Source organism: Macrosteles quadrilineatus, unplaced genomic scaffold, assembly GCF_028750875.1.
Source record: "Macrosteles quadrilineatus isolate MER2022 unplaced genomic scaffold, UCM_ALF_1.0 Scaffold_3__2_contigs__length_128488019, whole genome shotgun sequence".
In the NCBI taxonomy this organism is placed as follows: Eukaryota; Metazoa; Arthropoda; class Insecta; order Hemiptera; family Cicadellidae; genus Macrosteles; species Macrosteles quadrilineatus.
This window is the reverse complement of record NW_026542596.1, coordinates 12612036-12632172: the sequence shown is the minus strand read 5'-3', so window position 1 is coordinate 12632172 and position 20137 is coordinate 12612036. Positions and strand designations below refer to the sequence as shown.

At 35.4% G+C, this 20137-nt stretch overlaps 1 protein-coding gene across 1 annotated transcript in view; it reads left to right on the top strand.

Moving 5' to 3' along the window:
- Nucleotides 1-18831, top strand: part of LOC128989003 (kinetochore-associated protein 1-like) — a 61481-nt gene extending 42650 nt beyond the window's left edge. The window contains exons 29-38 of the mRNA XM_054410856.1: nucleotides 3163-3263; nucleotides 4283-4426; nucleotides 5025-5144; nucleotides 7446-7614; nucleotides 8656-8851; nucleotides 10069-10257; nucleotides 10813-11038; nucleotides 11374-11485; nucleotides 16586-16668; nucleotides 18454-18831. Of these exons, the coding sequence (XP_054266831.1) occupies nucleotides 3163-3263; nucleotides 4283-4426; nucleotides 5025-5144; nucleotides 7446-7614; nucleotides 8656-8851; nucleotides 10069-10257; nucleotides 10813-11038; nucleotides 11374-11485; nucleotides 16586-16668; nucleotides 18454-18600 (1487 nt within the window). The 3' untranslated portion in view covers nucleotides 18601-18831. The remainder of the gene's footprint in view (nucleotides 1-3162; nucleotides 3264-4282; nucleotides 4427-5024; nucleotides 5145-7445; nucleotides 7615-8655; nucleotides 8852-10068; nucleotides 10258-10812; nucleotides 11039-11373; nucleotides 11486-16585; nucleotides 16669-18453) is intronic.
- The last annotated feature ends 1306 nt before the right edge of the window (nucleotides 18832-20137 follow it).

The window sequence follows — 20137 nt, the reverse complement described above, 5'->3', positions numbered from 1 at the left end:
ACCTTTTTTGCATGTGACGATGCATTCCATACTGGTGCAGCGCACTCCACAGCCGACACACTGAGCGCTAAAGCTGAGGTTCTGAGGACATTAGGGTTAGCACCCCAGCATCTGCTGGTGAGCTTCCTGATGATATTATTCCTCGCTGAGACTTTACCTCTTGTCGCAATACAATGCACCTTAAATGTCAGTGTGCAGTCCAGTATGACACCAAGATATTTGGGTGTAGAGCAATGCTAAAGGCGGTCTCGCCGCCACGTCACATTCAACTCACGACCTGCTTCTCTATTGTTTAGGTGAAAGGCACAAACTTGGGTCTTAGCAGGGTTCGGCTTGAGGTGATTTGCGTCATAGTACTGGGAAAGTTCATTTAGAGTCATAGTCAGTTTCTGTTCCACCTCTTCAAAACTCCTACCTTGTGCTGCCACCGCCGTATCATCGGCATATGTACAAGTAGCGTTTGGCAACGGTTGGTCATTAGTGTATATGTTATAAAGAGCTGGGTCTAAGACGCTACCCTGAGGCAATCCATTACTTTGATTCCTTCATCTACTTTTCTTGCCTTGAAGGGTCACAAAAAACCGCCTGATATGAAGAAAAGTGCCTATCATTGAAGTCAGCTGATAGTCTTTGGTAATGCTGTACACTTTTCCCAAGAGTCTTCGATGGTTTATGTTATCGTAGGCAGCTGTTAAATCAACAAAAGCGACACCTGTAATCTTTTTTCTCTCAAACCCATCCTCAATGTGCTGGGTCAGGTTTAAAACTTGGACACAACCAGGCTTGCCTGATCGAAAGGCTGCCTGTTGTGGAATGATCTTTTGTTCCAGAAAATCGCCGATTCGATTGAGTATCAGACGTTCTAAGATTTTATATGTGTGGCATAAGAGAGAAACAGGTTGAAAGTTCTTAGGATCGTTTGGATCTTTCCCAGGTTTGAGCAGTGCAGCCACGCGAGCTTTTCTCCATGCCTTTGGTATATGTATTTGGCTTACGCACATGTTCATGAGGCTCAACAACCATTGCATGGCATTTTTACCTAGGTTAGGTTCTTTAGTTGTTCGACTCTGATCTCGTCAATCCCTGGAGCTCTATTAGTCTTTAAGCTGGTAATGACTGCAGTTAGCTAGCTCGGACATGGTGAATGGTTCTTCCAGGAAGTGATTCTCACTTGTCACAGACTTTGAGATGTTAATGGTAAAGGAGTAATGAGTGATACCCAAGTGAGTAGTCGTGCATTATTAACTTAAAAATGGCTTTTCCTACAGTTACCTAACAATGTACATGTTCTCTCACTGATTTGAGAAAGCAAAGTGGCCAATTTGCTCATCAGTGAGATAATGTTAACATTGTCTCACTCTAATTACTTTGTCTCACTCCAGATTTGCTACGTGAAGACACGTTTCTCTACCAATTTATTTGTTTTATGGTAACTGTAGGAAAAATATAATGTGCAACTTGAGTGCAAAGTGCAATCGCCTCACTCGAGAAACTATTCCTCACTCGCATACGGCTCGTGAGTAAGGATTTCTCTCGAGTGAGGCCATAGCTCACTTTGCTCACTAGTTGCACAATAGTTATTTGTGCAACTAGTGAGCAAAGTGAGCAATTGACTCACTCTAGAGAAATACTTGGGGACTCACGAGCCGTAGGCGAGTGAGGAATGTTTTCTCGAGTGAGGCAATTGCACTTTGCACTTGAGTTGCACATTATATTTTTCCTACAGATACCATAAAACAAATAAATTGGTAAAAAAAGTAACATATTTTTACACAGAAATGAACTTTTAATATGCCATTTAATGATACAACAGTACAACAGCTGACCAGCTGATTTATAGCCAGTGCTGCCAACATATTTCGCGTGCATACAACCTTGTCTGCATGTTACGCGCTCACTATTTTGTGCATTCACGTTGCAAAAATGGAGTGAGACAAAGTAATTCGAGTGAAACAATGTTAACATTGTCTCACTGATGAGCGAATTGGCCACTTTGCTTTCTCAAATCAGTGAGAGAACATGTACATTGTTAGGTAACTGTAGGAAAATAACTATTGTATTCAAAGACTTGGTCTCCATTTCCACTTTTGTCGTAGTCTTTCAGGAATGTTATTGATAGAACAAGTCTTAATTTTCTTTTTGTGATAATCCGATAAAATATCTTTGGAACCCACTGGGCACAAAATTTATGGTGACCAAGCTTTTTTATGTAATTTTATGAATGAGTAAACTCTGTGAGATTTGGATAAAATGTCACACAATTTCCATAATTATTGTGAAATAGCGATTTTCACAGCTTTTTGACTTTCCCTACCAGTTCAATAGCCACTAGACTAGACCTAACACTGCGGTCCTGATCTTGTTGACTTTCCCTACCAGTTCAATAGCCACTAGACTAGACCTAACACTGCGGTCCTGATCTTGTTGACTTTCCCTACCAGTTCAATAGCCACTAGACTAGACCTAACACTGCGGTCCTGATCTTGTTGACTTTCCCTACCAGTTCAATAGCCACTAGACTAGACCTAACACTGCGGTCCTGATCTTGTTGACTTTCCCTACCAGTTCAATAGCCACTAGACTAGACCTAACACTGCGGTCCTGATCTTGTTGACTTTCCCTACCAGTTCAATAGCCACTAGACTAGACCTAACACTGCAGTCCTGATCTTGTTGACTTTCCCTACCAGTTCAATAGCCACTAGACTAGACCTAACACTGCGGTCCTGATCTTGTTGACTTTCCTTACCAGTTCAATAGCCACTAGACTAGACCTAACACTGCGGTCCTGATCTTGTTGACTTTCCCTACCAGTTCAATAGCCACTAGACTAGACCTATCACTGCGGTCCTGATCGTGAGCATTAGTTACTAATTAATTACTATTTTTAAAGGTATTGCTCCATTGTCTCCTGCAACTTTCACTCTTCCCACCTTTGCCACAAGCATCACAAATCTGGTGATAAATTTAAATTTGCTTTTGTTTTTGACTTTTTGTCAACAAAAACTGATCTCAGAGAACACCTCACAACTGGCGGGATATGCAATGACAGCTCTAATTTTAACTCTCCACTACAGACAATGTATGAGAGATATTGTGTGCATGCTCTCATGTTAAGGGTTGAATCCTTATTTAATTCAAAAGTAAATTTTGTTATTTTCAGAACCTGAACTAAGTTTGAAAACCTATAAAATCTGGTACAACATTGTTCCAATACTTGGTCTAGAAAAAGACATGTTGTGCACTCTCACAATTCAGATGTTGGTAAGTTATGAATGCCAGTACTTTTTATTCTATTTCTTATATTAATTAAAGTTTTCAATAAAATTTTTATTTTTAACAACCAATTTTTGTGTTAGTAAAAATTAACTACGAACTCCAGATTAAATCAAACTAGGTGTTGTCTGATTGCAATAAGTCAATGTTACAACTGTTTCTTTTAAATGAGATATATACTTGCAGTACCTACCCAATGTCAATGGTATATTTGGTTCACATAAATGGAATGTCTATTTGCAGTATCCAAAGTCAATTATAAGTCTGGCTTACGTAAATGAATTGTCTACTTGCAGGAACCAAAGTCTATCTTTCATCTGGTTCTCATAAATGTCATGTCTACTTGACGCATCCAATGTCAATGATATATTTGGTTCGCATAAATAGAATATCTATTTTCAGTATCCAAGTTAATGGTACGCCTGGTTCACTTAAATGGAATGTCCATTTACAGGCTATAAAGTACTGTATATCGGTACGTCTCACGTAAACGAACTGTTTACTTGCAGTATCCAAACTTAATGGTACATTTGGTTTACGTAAATAAATTGTCTACTTGCAGTATCCTAAATCAATGGTACACCTGCTTCACATAAATGAGAAGAGAAATCTATCCAAACTCAATGGTATCTTCGGTTCACATTAATAGAATTCCTATTTGTAGTGCCTATTCAAAGTCTGCATTAATGGTATGTCTAGTTCACATAAATGAAATAAAAAGTCTACTTGCAGTATCCCAACTAAATGATAGGCCTATATTCAGTTCACATAAATGGAATGGCAATTTGGGTATTTAAAAGTCAATGGTGCGTCAACCTAATTCCGGTGACCCTAATTATTGGTTATTCATTTTGTAGTAAATTATGCTCAAGACATTAATCTGATTGTTCTTCCCCTTTTCATTGTACGGTATTTGTAATGTGCTATCTTAGATAATTCGTTGACTAACATATGCTGTGACTCTTGTTTACCTTTTTATTGTTCAAAAGTAATATGTTTGTTTTCAGACAAGTGAACAGTTGGGAGGCAGTGTGGAAGGCAAAGCAGGCACTTGGCGACTTCAAGAGTGCAACACAAGTGTTATGGCAGAGATCATGGAGTGTGTAAAACACATAAATGACCAGGAAATGGCTTCTGCAGCATTGTACTGGGTAAATATTTGGCATGGATGGATTATTTTTTTTTATTTAAGCCTTCTTTACCTCAATTAATAATGTAGTGGATGGCAGTGTAAGTCTTCATTAATAAAACACCTCTCACTATTTTTGTTGTCAAAGCTTTCAATGTGTCTTGGCCTATCCATCCTCGGAATATCCTTGGCAACCCATCTTGAAGGTCTAATAAGAATGAGCGTATGAGGAGTCACCTCCCTGAGGAGAAACTGATCGGTTGACTGCAGGCATTTATCAGGTGCTTGGATTTAAGTAAGCATATTTTGTCACGGATTGAATCAAAGGATTGGTTTGACTGTGACATCTGCAAACCACTCCTTCATTAGGTGATAGCCGTGGTAAGTTGTATTGGGCCTGTATAGCAATCACTCACTGCCACCACAACATGCTAGTGCTGTCATCCCTTGTACAGTCATGACAACGGCTATGGCCCCATGACTGGGACAAAATCACTACCTTCGAAATAGTTAAATTTAATTCATATTTTCAACCATCTGCACGACTTAAGACCCCAATTAAACCAGATCAGTGGGAGTTTACAAGCTTTATCAGAATTCAACATGATTTTTTATTGCAGGTAGTGAACCACATCCCTCCCGGTGCTGACCAAGTGGCGGCCGTGACACTGTGTCATCATCAGACTCAGTACTGGCACAGTCAGGACAACAGTGACAAGTCTCGGGCCTGCCTCGCCAAGGTAACTCTACTTGATGACAAAAAGATTGTATTTATGCATATTATTTCATTTTTATATCTTATTTACAGCTGGAAATTGTCTCAACTGCAGGAATTAAGAAAATACAATTTTGTTATCAAGACATTCTTTCCCATGTTTATAACTGTTGAACTAACTAAATAGCTAAATTACAAGAAGTTTTGAATGGAACACTATCACCAGCCGGTATCTTGACCTAAGCAAGGCTTTTTATTCCTTGGGACATGATCCTATTCTAACTAAACTTCAAAATTTAGGAATCCAGCGAACAGCTCTGAAATGGTTTGCAAGTTATCTAAAAGGGCGAAGCCAAATGGTAGAAATAAAACACACAACAAAAGGGTTTACAGATACTGGTCAGATCTGAATTGCTACCGACTAACAGAGGAGTTCCCAAGGGCTCTGTCCTAGGGCCAGTTCTGTTTGGGCTGTTTATTAATGACTTCCCGGAACACCTTGAGGAGTACAGCAAGATGATCATGTATGCAGACGACACTGTGCTGCTTACAGCAAACAGAAACATAGATCAACTAGAAGTAAACACCTATATTGCTTTCAATATGACACAGGACTACTGTATGAAAAATGACTTAGTCCTCAATGAAAGTAAGACCAAGCAAATGACTTTTGGAAATAAAAAGTCTACAGTATCTGAAATGCCCAACCTGACAGCAGCTGAAGAAATCAAACATCTAGGTGTCATAATTGATGAAAATTTATCCTGAGATCATCATGTAGCTTGTCTTTGCCAAAAACTCGGGCCAGCTCGCTTTGCCATAAAACGAATCAAAGAGACTAGTACGCCTGAGGCAACGAGGACTGCATACCATACATTGTTTGGAAGCCATGTACGCTATGGTATTACTGTCTGGGGTGGATCCACTATGGACAATCTTAACCGGGTCCTGGTTATGCAGAAAAGGGCTATCAGAATAATAGCAGGCATAAGTAAAGAACAAAGCTGTAGAGATGCCTTCAAAAACCTTAACATCCTGACGGTGACTTCCATCTTCATCCTAGATACTGTTTATTACTGTGTAACCAAAGACCCGCCTAAACAAAGAAATATACATGAATACAACACCAGATATGCAGGAAACTATGTACTGCCTGCCTGCCTGGCCACAGAACAGCAATGTTTGAAAAGAAACCATTGTATGCAGGAGTGAAGATGCTAAACAAGCTACCAGACCACTTGAAAATTGGAGGCCCTGTGCTGATGATGAGGAAGCTACGGAGATGGCTGCTAGACAAAGCTTTCTACACCCTAAATGAGTTCTTTGCATGGCAAGACCACACACAACACTGAAGAAGCTTTTCCATTTCACTTTGTATCTATTATACCAATTTTATTTATTTAAATTTGACGCTGTACAATTTCTAGATGAAATTGTAATAAAGGTATTGTCTATAGGAAGAGGGGAGTTATTCAACGATTCCACAATATTTTAAGGACAAACTTGTGTCCGCAAGCTGTCCGATTTTATGCAAGACTAAAAACGTTTATTAGAGTAAGGCATTTAAACAGGAATAAAACTTCAATCGATAAAAGAAAACCTATTCAGAAGAATCAAAAGTGGGTTAAATCCTGTACCTAAGTGTATAATGTTATAGTTAACCACTGTATTTTTTGAGCGTAGATTTTCTTTTAAGTTTTGGCAATTTCATATAATTTACTATATTTGGATGTATTGAAATATTTATAATAAAATTAAGTAGATAATATATTGAAATTCTTTTCCTTCCTGCATATTTCCAAAAGCTACAAAATACTCATTATAATGTGTTTTTTTTATACAACCTCAATGTATTTGATATAATCTCAATGAATCCTAAAAGGTATAAATAAATAATATTAATAATCAATAATCCATACATTAAGAATATTAATATACATTTGAGCAATACGAATACAGATATTACACAGTTACTTAACGTATCGGATCAATAAATAATACAGTATCCTTAGCTTTTCTTTACATTCCACTCCTCTCATTAAATATCTACTAAAGTTACTTTCTTAAAATTGGTGTTATACGTAATCCTATTTGAAAATCAATTACTTATATAAAATACAGTAATATTTAAAAAAAAATTTGCAACATAGTGCTTATTCGACACTAAATGTGTGGCAATACCAGCGCTCACACAGGCCGGGAGCCTGATGTATTGCTCTGACATCACAGCAGCGGCGTGGTGGGGAGCCAAACTTGCTTGCCCTAGCCCTTGTACATCTCTAGCCCTGAAACAAAGATGTACTGTATAAGTGTGTGTGATTGCCAGGTTCAGAAGAAGTACCTGACGTTGCACACGAGCCACTACCTGCATCTGTTTGGCCTGGGGAAAGCTGAGTACCTTCAGCTGGTGTTACTACCTCAAGATCTGATCAGTGCATTGTACAACGACCCGAGCATCCTCCAGCGCAAAACAGCCTCCCTTACTCAGTGTCCAGGTGAGTAATGTGGTACAGAGTTAACAGACACAGTTATAGGCTTAGTCCTCCAGCGCAAAACAGCCTCCCTTACACAGTGTCCAGGTGGGTAATGTGGTACTGAGTTAACAGACACAGTTATAGGCTTAGTCCTCCAGCGCAAAACAGCCTCCCTTACTCAGTGTCCAGGTGGGTAATGTGGTACAGAGTTAACAGACACAGTTGTAGGCATAGTCGTGTTTCATACATTGACAAAGCAGGAGGTGGAGTTGATTAGAAAGCTGAGCAATGTGAAGTTAGTCATTAGGGAATTGTACTTATAAATTCTTAGGCATCACAGTGGATCAAAAATTGACTTGGCAAAATCATATTGGTGAAGTAGTAAAAAAATTAAATAAAGCACATTTTATGTTCATTATTTTATCTAAATCGGTTGACATATCCACTCTCATGATGGTTTATTATGGTTATGTCTATCACTTGTTTCATTATGGTGTGATCTTCTGGGGAAATTCAGATAGGAGAAAAAAAGTTTTTAAAATGCAAAAGAGAATTATCCGTATTATTTTTGGTCTTAAAGGAAAAAATCCTGTAAGAGTATTTTTAAAAATCATAAAATTCTTACTTTTCCCAGTATATACATATAGTTGTATTTTGTACATAAGACAAAATTTATCAAATTTTCCAAATAACTCTGATTTTCACAACTATAACACAAGACAAAAGAATAGCCTTACATACCCTAGACATAACACCTCCACCATTGAACATTCTCCATATTACTCTGGTATAAAACTGTATAATAGCCTGCCTAGCACCATAAAGGGTTTGACAGATTTTAAAAGATTTAAAACCAGTTTATTCATATTGTTGTCAGATAAATGCTGCTACAAGATCGGGGACTTTTTCAATTAGCTATTAGTATGTCAAATCAATAGTTATGTATATCAATGTAAAGTTATGTTTATTCTTGACTTGACACAATTCATGTATACAAATGTACTGTTTGAATAAAGGATTTTTTGATTTGATTTGATTTGATTTGATTACTGTGTTTAACAGACATCAACAAAGCAGTGCAGCTGATTGGCAAGCTGCATGATGTGAATGTGGTCGGTATCCAGCAGGAGTTGCTGAGTGAGTGGTTGTATCCTGGAGACAACATGCCTCTGGATACCTCCTGTGACGACATCACTCAGAACATCGCAGCCTTCCACAACGGGCCTAGTGTGCCTGACGACAGTGACAATATCATCAGGTTTGTTTCACTTTGTTACAACCTACAAACAAATTTACTTTTCGCCAAACTACAGTACACTGTTTTCATTGGCTTTCCAAGCAAGGATTTAGCCCGGAAAACAGCTGTTTGTCACCTTCACAATGCACTTTTTTGCTACACTACTGTGAAATCACACTTTTTCTTTATATTTTTACCACCTGCAAAAATTAATCCTTACATTGTTTACTACGCAAACAAAAAGAATGTTTACTATGCAAAAGTAATGTTACTATCTTTTTTTGTTTTATCCGACATAAAAAAACAAACATTTGTCATTGTTTCATCAATTTTTTCAATATGCAACAACCAAAACTGTACGATCTGTACGAGCAATGTAAATTTGAACTTAAAATAGAAGGCCTAACCTTAAAAATGCTATTAGTTTTGAAATGTTCCTAACTGTAATAAAGAAATATTCCAATTTCCAATATAAAATAGAAGTGTAGCGAAAAGTAACGTTCAAAACACAAGTGAAAATGGGTCATTCATTACATATTCTCGACCATATTTAAAGTGCTGGATAAATCTCGCACTTCAAACATATTTTCTCAAATATGTAATGACTCACCTTTTACACTTGTTATGAAATGTATTACCGGACACCAGCTGATTATAATAATTGGCAACGAGTGGTTATAAACAAAAACATAACCTCTCTTTGAAGTTTAGTGATTTTAAGTTCTTTGGGAATACATAATGGATGTGTACATCTTTTCGTTACTAGACGAGCACTATAACCACTCAGCCACCTAGATATTCAATTAATTGATGTAGTCTCTGTAGTATGCCTGATATTATGTCAGTGTCAGGAGTTTCATTTGGTTCAGTGTTTGTAATTTTTTTCTGTGTTTTTAAAATTTAAAATGTGTTAGTTTTGTTATCAATGTTATTATGTCAGGTCAAGAGCCCAACAGTGTCATTGATGTCAATGTTTTAGATCTGGTTAATGTTGTTTTGTTTATTTCAGTTTTGATTGCATATGAAACATTTTACTATGCTAGCAAAAAGATTTTACATTTAGGTTTTGAGATTCAAGTTTGGGTAACCTATTTTAATTTTTCAAGTTTAGATTTTGAAATTAGAATTTTTTGTTTTGACCATCACTAGTTTCCTGCATATCACAACATTAATAAATATATATGCATTTAGAATATCAATAGCTTAATATAGTATGTAACATTTGCTTGTTGTGGTAGGGCGTGCTACGTTCTGGAGAGCATGGACATGGAGAAGGCTGCCAAGTACCTGGTGAACTACGCCAGTCTACACAACAGCAGTGAGATGAGGCCAACGTCTGTCAGGCTGCGCGGACTGCAGTGTCTCAGTTGTGTGGCCACACCTGATGTTATAGTGGAGACTACGGGCACTACGTTGGAGAAACTCAGGTACTGAGCAATAAATCAGAGTGTTCGCTTAGTAATTATTTTGATTCATCGTGCTTCGCTCTTGTGTACCCTTCATATTCAACTTATTTCATCATAATTCAACTTTGTTTGCCTTATTGTATTTCCTTGATTTCCAGAAAAAGCTTTGCGAGAGTTGTATTCATGTTGAAATAAACCTATAATTAGTACTGAAGTAATAATAATTTTGAGAATCATAAGAAAGTTGGAGAATGGAGATTGATAAGAAAGATGCTAATTTAAAATTGTTTTGCAGGAATATCTAGACTAAAAAAAGCGTTGTTGTTTAATTCAATCTTAGAACCTTTATGTACTGTATGTGGTCACTGTATGAGATTGATATTGCTCCTGTTGACTTATCTTTTGTCACATTTGTATACAAGTAATAGTACAGAAAATTGTTAAATTAATTGGTATTGAGAATTGATTTTTTTTAGGTAGGTACCGATATCTAGAATCGATCAATTTGGCTATCCATCAACACATCTTTAATAATCAGTAAATGTTCGTTTCTTACTCACTTTATTTGTACCACAGGAGTAGTATGCAGAGTCTAATGTTTGTCTCGGAGCTAGAGAAGTTAGGTCTAGTCTGGTCTCTGACAGAGTTTGAGGCTTGTGACAAGGAGAAGATTGTCCGCATGTTGATCAACAAGGCCAGCCCGGCCGCTGTACAGCTGGGGACAGCCATGGCCAACGCCTTCCACATTGCCAATCCTGGCTACTGGGACCGCCTGCTGTCTCTCATGACATCCTACACCATGGTGTGTTATTTAAAAGCTTTTGTATTGTGTCGTGGACATTACAATTTAATATTGTTATTGTATAATATAATATATTTCATTCCGCTTTATAAAATGTTGATTCTCAATTCTGGATGCGATTCTAATTGTTGCCAAAGTGAGATGTATTACAAATATAAAACAAAAGGTTTATAATTAACTAGGAAGTTTATTTGATTATTTACAGAACAATTTTCAAAATTTAAATGTGTTGATAAGATATGTAAAATTTTCAGATGTTGAATCAAAGTTTGACCGTAAAAAAGTAGTAATAGGCCTATTAAAAAGCTACTGAATTTTCCAATTTGTCTACCTAGATGGAGGAGCTGATCACCGTGTTGCCAGACTTGACCTATCTTTGTCACTTGTTGGACAGTTCCATCTTCACTGCGGCTTGGAACTGTGCCCTAGTAACTCCTCTTGTCAAAAGTACGTTAACATTTCTTACAATTTATTTTACACGATTTATGTATGCATGCATAGTTTACCTTCTCACTAAATCAACATTTTTGTTTACAATTTATGTGATACTTTGGCAGAAATATTTGAATGAAAATAGGAATAAAACCCAATTATTAATTACAGTTTACTAGGTATTTAACTAGTGAAAACATGCAAATATGTTGTAGCTTAAAAAAAATTAATAAGTGTACCTTAGTATGAAAATATGAGGAAACTATTTCAGGAGTATTTTATAAACTTTGGAACTTTTTAAAAGTATGCCTTAAATTGCACATACATTGGAAATGGATTTGTCTGGTCAGCCAACCCGACCAGAACAGATCTGAAGCCAGGTCGGCGCTTCTTCACTGCAGCCAGTCTCTCATTCACAGAACAATGTCAGCTCTCAACGAGTAAAGTACCTTTACCCTTGTTTTGTTTTGTGGTTTTTTATTGTTTTTGCTATGGATAATAGACAAGAAACTTAAGCAATTCAATGTTAATAGACAACAATTTAATACTTAAATACAACACATTTAAGACACCCACGAGAAAATGGGTTCAAGAGTTTTATGAAGACCACAGACAAAGTGAATACTACGCAACTCGGGATGTGTCGGAGAATCGATCGGCAAAAGTTGATTCCAATACCGATACCCATCACGCCCGCACGATTGGAAAATTACCACTATTGCGGGAAGATCGTGCAAGACGGCGATGTTGTCGACCCGATATTTAGACGTTGGTATCTGTATCGACAATCAATCAGCAAAAGTTGATTCCAATACCGATACCCATCACGTCCGCACGATCGGAAAATTACTGATATTGCGGGAAAATCTAGCAAGACGACGATTCTGTCGATCCGGCCGTGGAAGATGTTCATGATTTTTGCATAGCACTTTTTTTTATAATCGTTAAATGAATTTAAAATTCAAGATATCTTGTAAAACATTTGTTGTGGTTTTCAAGATTTGTGTTTCTCTGCAACTAAATAACAGTATATAATTTAACGTGTTCAGAATATCAATTTCAAAGGAACAATTATTTGCAATATCACTTTATATAATTATTATAACTTATATAATTATATAATTTTATATAATTATTATCACTTTATATATGACCCGGTGCATATTAAGGTTCAGAAAAGGGAAGTGCAGCCCCACTTGTGGACTGTGTACATTTGTGGACGAGACACAAGTGGTATTCCACTAGTCTTGTACAATGAATCTAGAGGAGAATTAATAGAAATGGTGTGTTTTTATCCTGTTTTGTTCGATACCAGTAAATTTAGATCAGCATCTATCTGGTAAGCTATCCAACCATATGCTACACTATTGAGCTTTAGGTCTGCTTATGTTTGCTTTAGTGGTTTGAAGACTACTTAACATGGTGTATTTAACATTTAAAACATAGAAAGTCGGCATGTATTCAGCAAAACATGTATTTTGTTTCAGTTTGAACAGTAAAAATAAAAACAGTAAAAAAGTTCCCAGATTTCTAGTATTCAAACCACTAAACAAACAAAAGCATATCTAAACCTCAATAGTGTAGCATATGGTTGGAAAGCTTATAAAATGGTGTAGTTCTTAACTTATGTGACCATCTTCTTGTATACAGGGTATAGAAAAATACAATAGACCAATGTTTTTTTTTTAATTTTTATCAAACACCATAGTTTTTTCTTTGAATCTATTTACAATGGAGTTTTTACTACTTATCCTCCGTCATTTTCTATTATTCTTATTCATAGTTTAATGTAGAACACGAACATGACATTATCTACTCAAATCCATTTACAGGTAATTGAGAAATTGCTGTAATTAGTTTAAAAAACATGGTTATTTTAAAAAAAAACTTAAAATAATTCTTTGCAGAGCTAATTTTTAGACTTGGAACCTCTTATATGCATCATCACACTTCATTTACTTTGTACTTACACCAAAATTTTGTCACACTGAGCACCAATCACCCTGTATAGTTAAAAGTAATGCAACACTATGAGTCAGACAAGACTTAAACTATTTTTAATAATAATTTAGTTTCGTTGTTATTATCATGGATTAAACATACTCTCATAAAGATTTTTTTTCCTTATGGATCAGCTGAAGACAATTTCAATGTTAGTTCCGTCCTACAAATAGTTAGTATTTGTTGATAGAAATGTGTGAAAAAAAGTTAAAAGGTATCTATACTGTATTTAAAAATTTTTATGATTAAATAAACCGTATTAACGCTTAACTATACATGCAAAGACAAAGTTAGTTATTTCCCAAGCATGGTGTGCTTGGATCACTCAGCCACTCAATATTGTGCATGATCAAAGTCTACGATAATGGTTTAAAATTATTACCAAACACTTTTCTTCTTTTATGTAATTTACTTGTTAGGGAGTTCTGTTGCCATTATTCATATTTACTTAAACACTTAAGTTAAATTTAAAATGTTTTTTAATTTTTTTTATGAGTTGGCTGCTATGTGATAAAGGATCCAAGCAGATATGTAATTTAAATTGACCTGAAACAATTATTTTAGTACCCAACATTTCCAAATCAGATACATGTTAGTACGCCAACATTACTTTAAATTCATCTCATAAAACTTGGTCTAATGCACATTGCATTGTCACTCATTTTCAATCATTATTTAGGGTCCGTGGAATTGGCTAACTCTGGAACTCGCTAACCCCATGTTAAATGCCCTATCTTCAAATTTGGTCGATGAGAGGAACTCGCTAACTTGTTCGGTTTCGGAATTGGCTAACTCCGGAACCCGCTAACCCGCTCTAGAGCCGGGTTAGCGAATTCCGTCCTCGTACGGAAGTCGCTAACTCGGTCCCTCGGCGGAACTCGATAACTCCCAATCAGAAGCCTCGCGGGCCGTCCAATGGGAGCCAAGCACGAATATTTTTGGCCAGTGTTGCCGAAAGTGTAGTACCTATATCGTATCGGCACCATAATGTCGTATCCTACGATTAATTAGGAGTAAGAGCAACGTAGTCGATAAAATAAATATATTTAGAAGTATGTTTAACCACAGAGAAGTTCTTATGATTATTAGGGTGGAAAATGCATTATAGTCTTACCATAGACTAACCAACACAAGTAAACTTTACATCCCATTGTAAACTTTGAAGCTCGTTTTTCGTGTCTAGTTCATGTCCGGTGACACTGATCGCTAGTGTCGACAAAATTGTGTTTCTATTATTTTATAGTTAACTTCATGATTTGTTCCTTACTGTTTGGTTATATAACTAGGGGACGTGTTATTAGTTGTGATTAGAACGTTTTATTTGGTTAAACGAGGTTTTAAATTACTGAAAACAAGAAACAATTGTAAAAAAAACACGACCTCTAAAGACAGTGCACCAGACAGAACTAACAATACAACTGTCTTCAGATCATCCATAAGGATGAGAAATGTACTAATATAAGGGAGTATGTTTTATATGTGGGTTTCTTACTTAAATAGTAGCTTATTGGTGTGAAAAAGATAAAAATGCACATTTAATTTGGATCTATTACATGTTATGAAATATCTATTTTCGTAGTCCGCCATTTGTTTCTTTTATTCGAATAAATACCATTTTGTGAACTTCTGCAAATAAAATTTTGGAGTTCGTATTTTATATACTGGGCTTGTAGTAACCTTAAATCATAAATCATAATAAAATTTACACGTTAAACGTCATTACAGAATTACATTGTAGTGGTTATGTATTTTTAAATAGAGCTATTGAATTTTAATAAATATTTATCAATACATTATAAAGTGGTAGGCCTAAGTATTCATGGATTGCATTAAAAGTTAGTCTATGCATAAATACAACTTGTAAATTTCTTTTATCGTAGGCTATTAGTGTAGAACCCGGGTCATCCTCTTAATTTTGTTGAATTAATATTAATTTTACGTCTTTCAGTAGGCTTACTTTTTAAAAGTCTGGAGTTTTTTTCCAGGCTGGTTCTATCTTATCCAAAAACAAAGCTATTGTCTATTGTGTAGCTCAGTACTGGGGAACGGTGAACCGAGCAATGGCTTGGTATAGTTTATATCGTTTGTGAAAGCAATATAAAGGAAACCCAACACTCAAGTCAGGAAAATCCGTCAATTAGTTTATTAAAAATCGTGAATTAAAATAAGCCTGTCACGTTTTATTATATGAATATTATATCTTCTCCTATTTTTTACTAGTGGTGCTTAGGTGTACAATCTAAAAACCGTTTTAAAACATGTAACATTATTGCTAAAAAATTCAACACATTTTAGAATTAGGCAACTATTTACTAGTAGGCCTACAATGCTTTGGTTCAAACTATTAGGCCTAGATAAAAACTTAGTCTATGTCATCATATTTGTACACGTAAGTTGGACGGTTCAACGACGAACATTTAATTTAAATAAAATCTATGAATTAATTATGAAAGTTACGATGGTTGATGACTGTATTAATTAATGGTTTTGGTTTATTACGACATTACAATTAAATCTGTTTTCCGTGTTTAAGAACTTGCGTGTATTTTAGCTTAATTTCGTAGAGGTTTAATTATTTATTATCAATTAAACTAAATTTTGAATATTTTTCATATTCTATTATTTTCTCTTATACTGATGGCATTTATATTTAAGATCGAAATCATAAACATTTAACTGGCCATTGTACAGTTTAATAAAAAACACTTTTTCATGATTTTTTAATTGTCTTATAATTACTTTGGGCTAGTTATCTGTTAAAAGTGGAATTGATAACAAAAAACAATAACATTTACTGTATCTTTATAGACACTGACATTTTGAAATACGGCAGTGTACGATTATTTTGTCGTACAAGGTTGGCAACGCTCCGAACAGTGGGCGCGGCCGGGTTAGCGACTTCCAGAGTTAGCGAATTCCGCCGCGAGACAAAATCGAGTTTGCGGGTTCCGGAGTTAGCCAATTCCTGACTGAGACGGTTAACCAGTTCCAGAGTTAGCCAGTTCCGCCACACGACCGAGTTAGCGAGTTCCTGAGTTAGCCAATTCCTACGTCTCATTATTTAGTATCATTATCATTTATCACACACATGGATCTAAGTGTCATGTTTTGCAGCTGAGTGTCCATTGAACGAGGAGAGTCATTACAGAGTGCAAAGTGTGTTGGAGATGCTTTACTCTTGTCCCATACCTCGTCAGGTGAGCAAAGTCTAAATATCAATTTGTTTTAGCTTAATCATTAATCAATAATTATCATTAGTCATTCAGCATTTACATTTATACAATACTAGCTGGCCCAACAGACGTTGTCCTGGCCTAATGCGGTTTTATGACAATGCTCGTTCATTTTCAAGATGAGCTCGTTCGCATTGCTCAATCACATCCTGGTTGCAGTTCGTTCGCTACGCTCACTCACCTTTAGTTAAACCAGCTGTTAAGATTCTTTAATGTCATTTAAGTATGAGTACTCATTAGGTTAACATGGGAAACTCCAGAGCCACTGGGGCTCTTGACTGGCCCTTTTGACGGATCTGCACCAAACTTCATACAAACCATCTTTGAATAATGCTTAATAATGCCTGAATGTTTCATTACAATCTGTCCAGCGGTTTCGGAGTCAATAAAGGACAAACAAACAAACATACATTGGATTTTATATATATAGATACAGACTCAGGTTTTTACTGACAAGATTCTCAAATTAAAGTCAAGTTTAGGTTATGTTTGATATCAGCATAGATAAAACATACTACCTTAGTAGATTTCTCATCCTAATAGAACAGCTGAAGACAATTCTATTGTTAGTTCTGTACGGTGTACTGCAGAGGTCGTATTTTGTTTACAATTTGTTTCGTGTTATTTCAGTTAATTAAAACCTCGTTTAACCTAATAATACGATCTAATCATAAACTATTACTCGTCCCCTAGTTATATAAAAATACCTAGAACAACAAATAAACATTCAATAAATAGAACAAAGGAATATTTAGTTCCATTCTTGTTAAATAGTTTACCGGTACAGCTGAGGAATATATGTTACTATAGTGTTCTATAGAAGAAGTTAAAGAATTTATATCTAGATCTGAGTTGAAATAACTGTGTTTTATTATATTTTATCATTGTTGTTCACTGTTCCAAATGTTTATTATTGTAATTTTTGTAATAATTTATTAATTGTTAAATCAGTTTATTACTGTTACTTTTTTCATTGTTTATAAATAATTGTTAAAATCTGACTACTTTAGATTCTATGATTGGTTTATTGAATTCTGTGTCATGGTATAGTTTACTTACAGAAAAACAAGGGAAACAAAACACTGAATGAATGAAAACGCACTGTGAAATAACAAAAATTATAATAATTGCTGCACACAAGCCTAAAATGTTTTTTATAGCTAAATTGTATGTGTTTTGTAAATTTGTATTTTTTGGAAATAAATAATTAAATAAACTTATTTGTACAATAGAACCTCGATAGTTCCACATTCCCTACAGGTTGACACTCCCTATAGTTCGACACAAACTGTGACAATTTTTTGTGGGAAATAAACTCCATTATTCATTATTCATTATTCATTATTCATGTGCCGATTTGGTTCACATGTCGGCAGCGGCTGATGACGGTTTCACCAAGGTTTTATAGGTTTGTTTATTTAAGGTTTTTTTATTTTTGTCAAGTTTTATACTACTGTATCCATTAAATTTGTTTGCTTTATCTCGTGTTTTAAATAATCCTGTGTGTACTGTAAATGTCCAAAATATTTCAACATTCGGTAGTTTAACTTCTCCTTAGTCCACAAAGTCGAGGTTCTATTATACTTGTGTTTTATATCTGTTTTATATCCAGTATTTATCGTATATAATGAACTCCTAGTAATGAATCTGATACGTCATCAGCCAAGTATCCTATGTCAATTCTTCAAAATGTAATAAAGAACTTAAGAAACGTCTGACATTAGATAATTCAACATGCATTATTTACAGGTGGATCTCTCAACACTGCAACACCACTGCCAGAGACTTGGTGTAGAAGAGTTCACTGTAAGATTGCAACCTTTCCTCTCACTGACTCACATGTCCAGCTCCCCTTCAACTGATAACAAACTTACAAATGGAGATTTCAAGTTTTGACTTTCACTATTGGTGCATTGCAAGCTGCCTGTCAGTACCCTAATAATAAAACAAACAGTATGTTTAGTTGTGACCAAGAGAAGGAAAACAGAATTGTTAAGGATCCTATTTTAACCAGTTATCTATCCTAAGATGTGCTCTCTGCCTTTACCTATTGTGATAATTACCTTTTAAAAATTAGCTTGTAAGAAGTATACTGTATGGAAACGAGAGATTAAATACCTTTTTTGTTGCCACTGTAATCAGATTTTTATGCTAATAATTTATAAATAAAAAACTTTTTTTAAACAAAACGTTTTTAAATGCCCTAAAAAGTAGAAAATAATTTACAAATAATTTATAAATATGTTGAGAGAGTATAAGTACTTGTACGATTTAAAACGAAAAACGTGGGGTGCATGCAATAGATAGTTTACCTTCACCTACTGAACAAATGTATTAATATCAATTAATTGCATGCACCCAACGTTTTTCGTTTTAAATCGTACAAGTATTTATACTCTCTCAACATATTTATAAATTATTTGTAAATTATTTTCTACTTTTTAGGGCATTTAAAAACGTTTTGTTTAAAAAAAGTTTTTTATTTATAAATTATTTTATACTTTTTAGTTTTAATGTGTGTGCATGTTAAATCTATTTCAAGCATCTATATCAGATTAAGATAGAGGCATGTGGGAAATGTATGGCTCCGGTGAAATAGAACATTGTTTCATAACCTGATTAGGGTAGCACTTTTTCTTCCAGATATCACAACACTTGTCACAAAAAGTGTTTTTGGTTAGATGGAAATCACCTTCCCGTTGAGCATAGGCCTGACGCTGACGTAGTAGTCTTGCCGATTTACAAACCTGCGTAGCTCGCTTACGCCATTTGGCTAACCTTGCCGATTTACAAGTCTTCGATTCATGTTGAAGCTTAACTTGTATTTTTTTCTTCTCCTTCTCTAGGCGTCGCTTGCGTTGGGAGGCTGTCTCCTTCCAATAAGCCGTGGATTTAGCATAGGCCTGACGCTGACATAGTAGTCTTGCCGATTTACAAACCTCCGATTCCTGTTGAAGCTTAACTAGTCTTTTTTCTTTTCCTTCTCTAGGCGTCGCTTGCGTTGGGTGACTGTCTCCTTGACCATAATATGAGTTATCATGCAATATTCACAAATAATTGATATTATTACATGTTTACAGTTCGTTAATCCGAAAACTCACAATATATAATAATTTAACTATAGTTTGTTGTGGAATTTCTCTGCAATGCATTCACTCGAAATATTTATTGTTTACTTTATAGAATACTAAATAAACAAAAATTGACATTATTTACAAACACCTTGATAACTGCAATCAGATTGTTTATCTTTATTTTGAAATGTTTGTTTGTATAAAGAATCTCTTGGGAGCATAACCTGTACCTCTTAACCTCTGCTCTTCGAACCGTCAAATTTAAGTATTTACAGCTGACTTAAATTAGTTGATATATTTCCATCCTTTCAAAATGTAAACATGAAAAATTTGGAAGCCCATGGGGCGTAGCCCAAGGG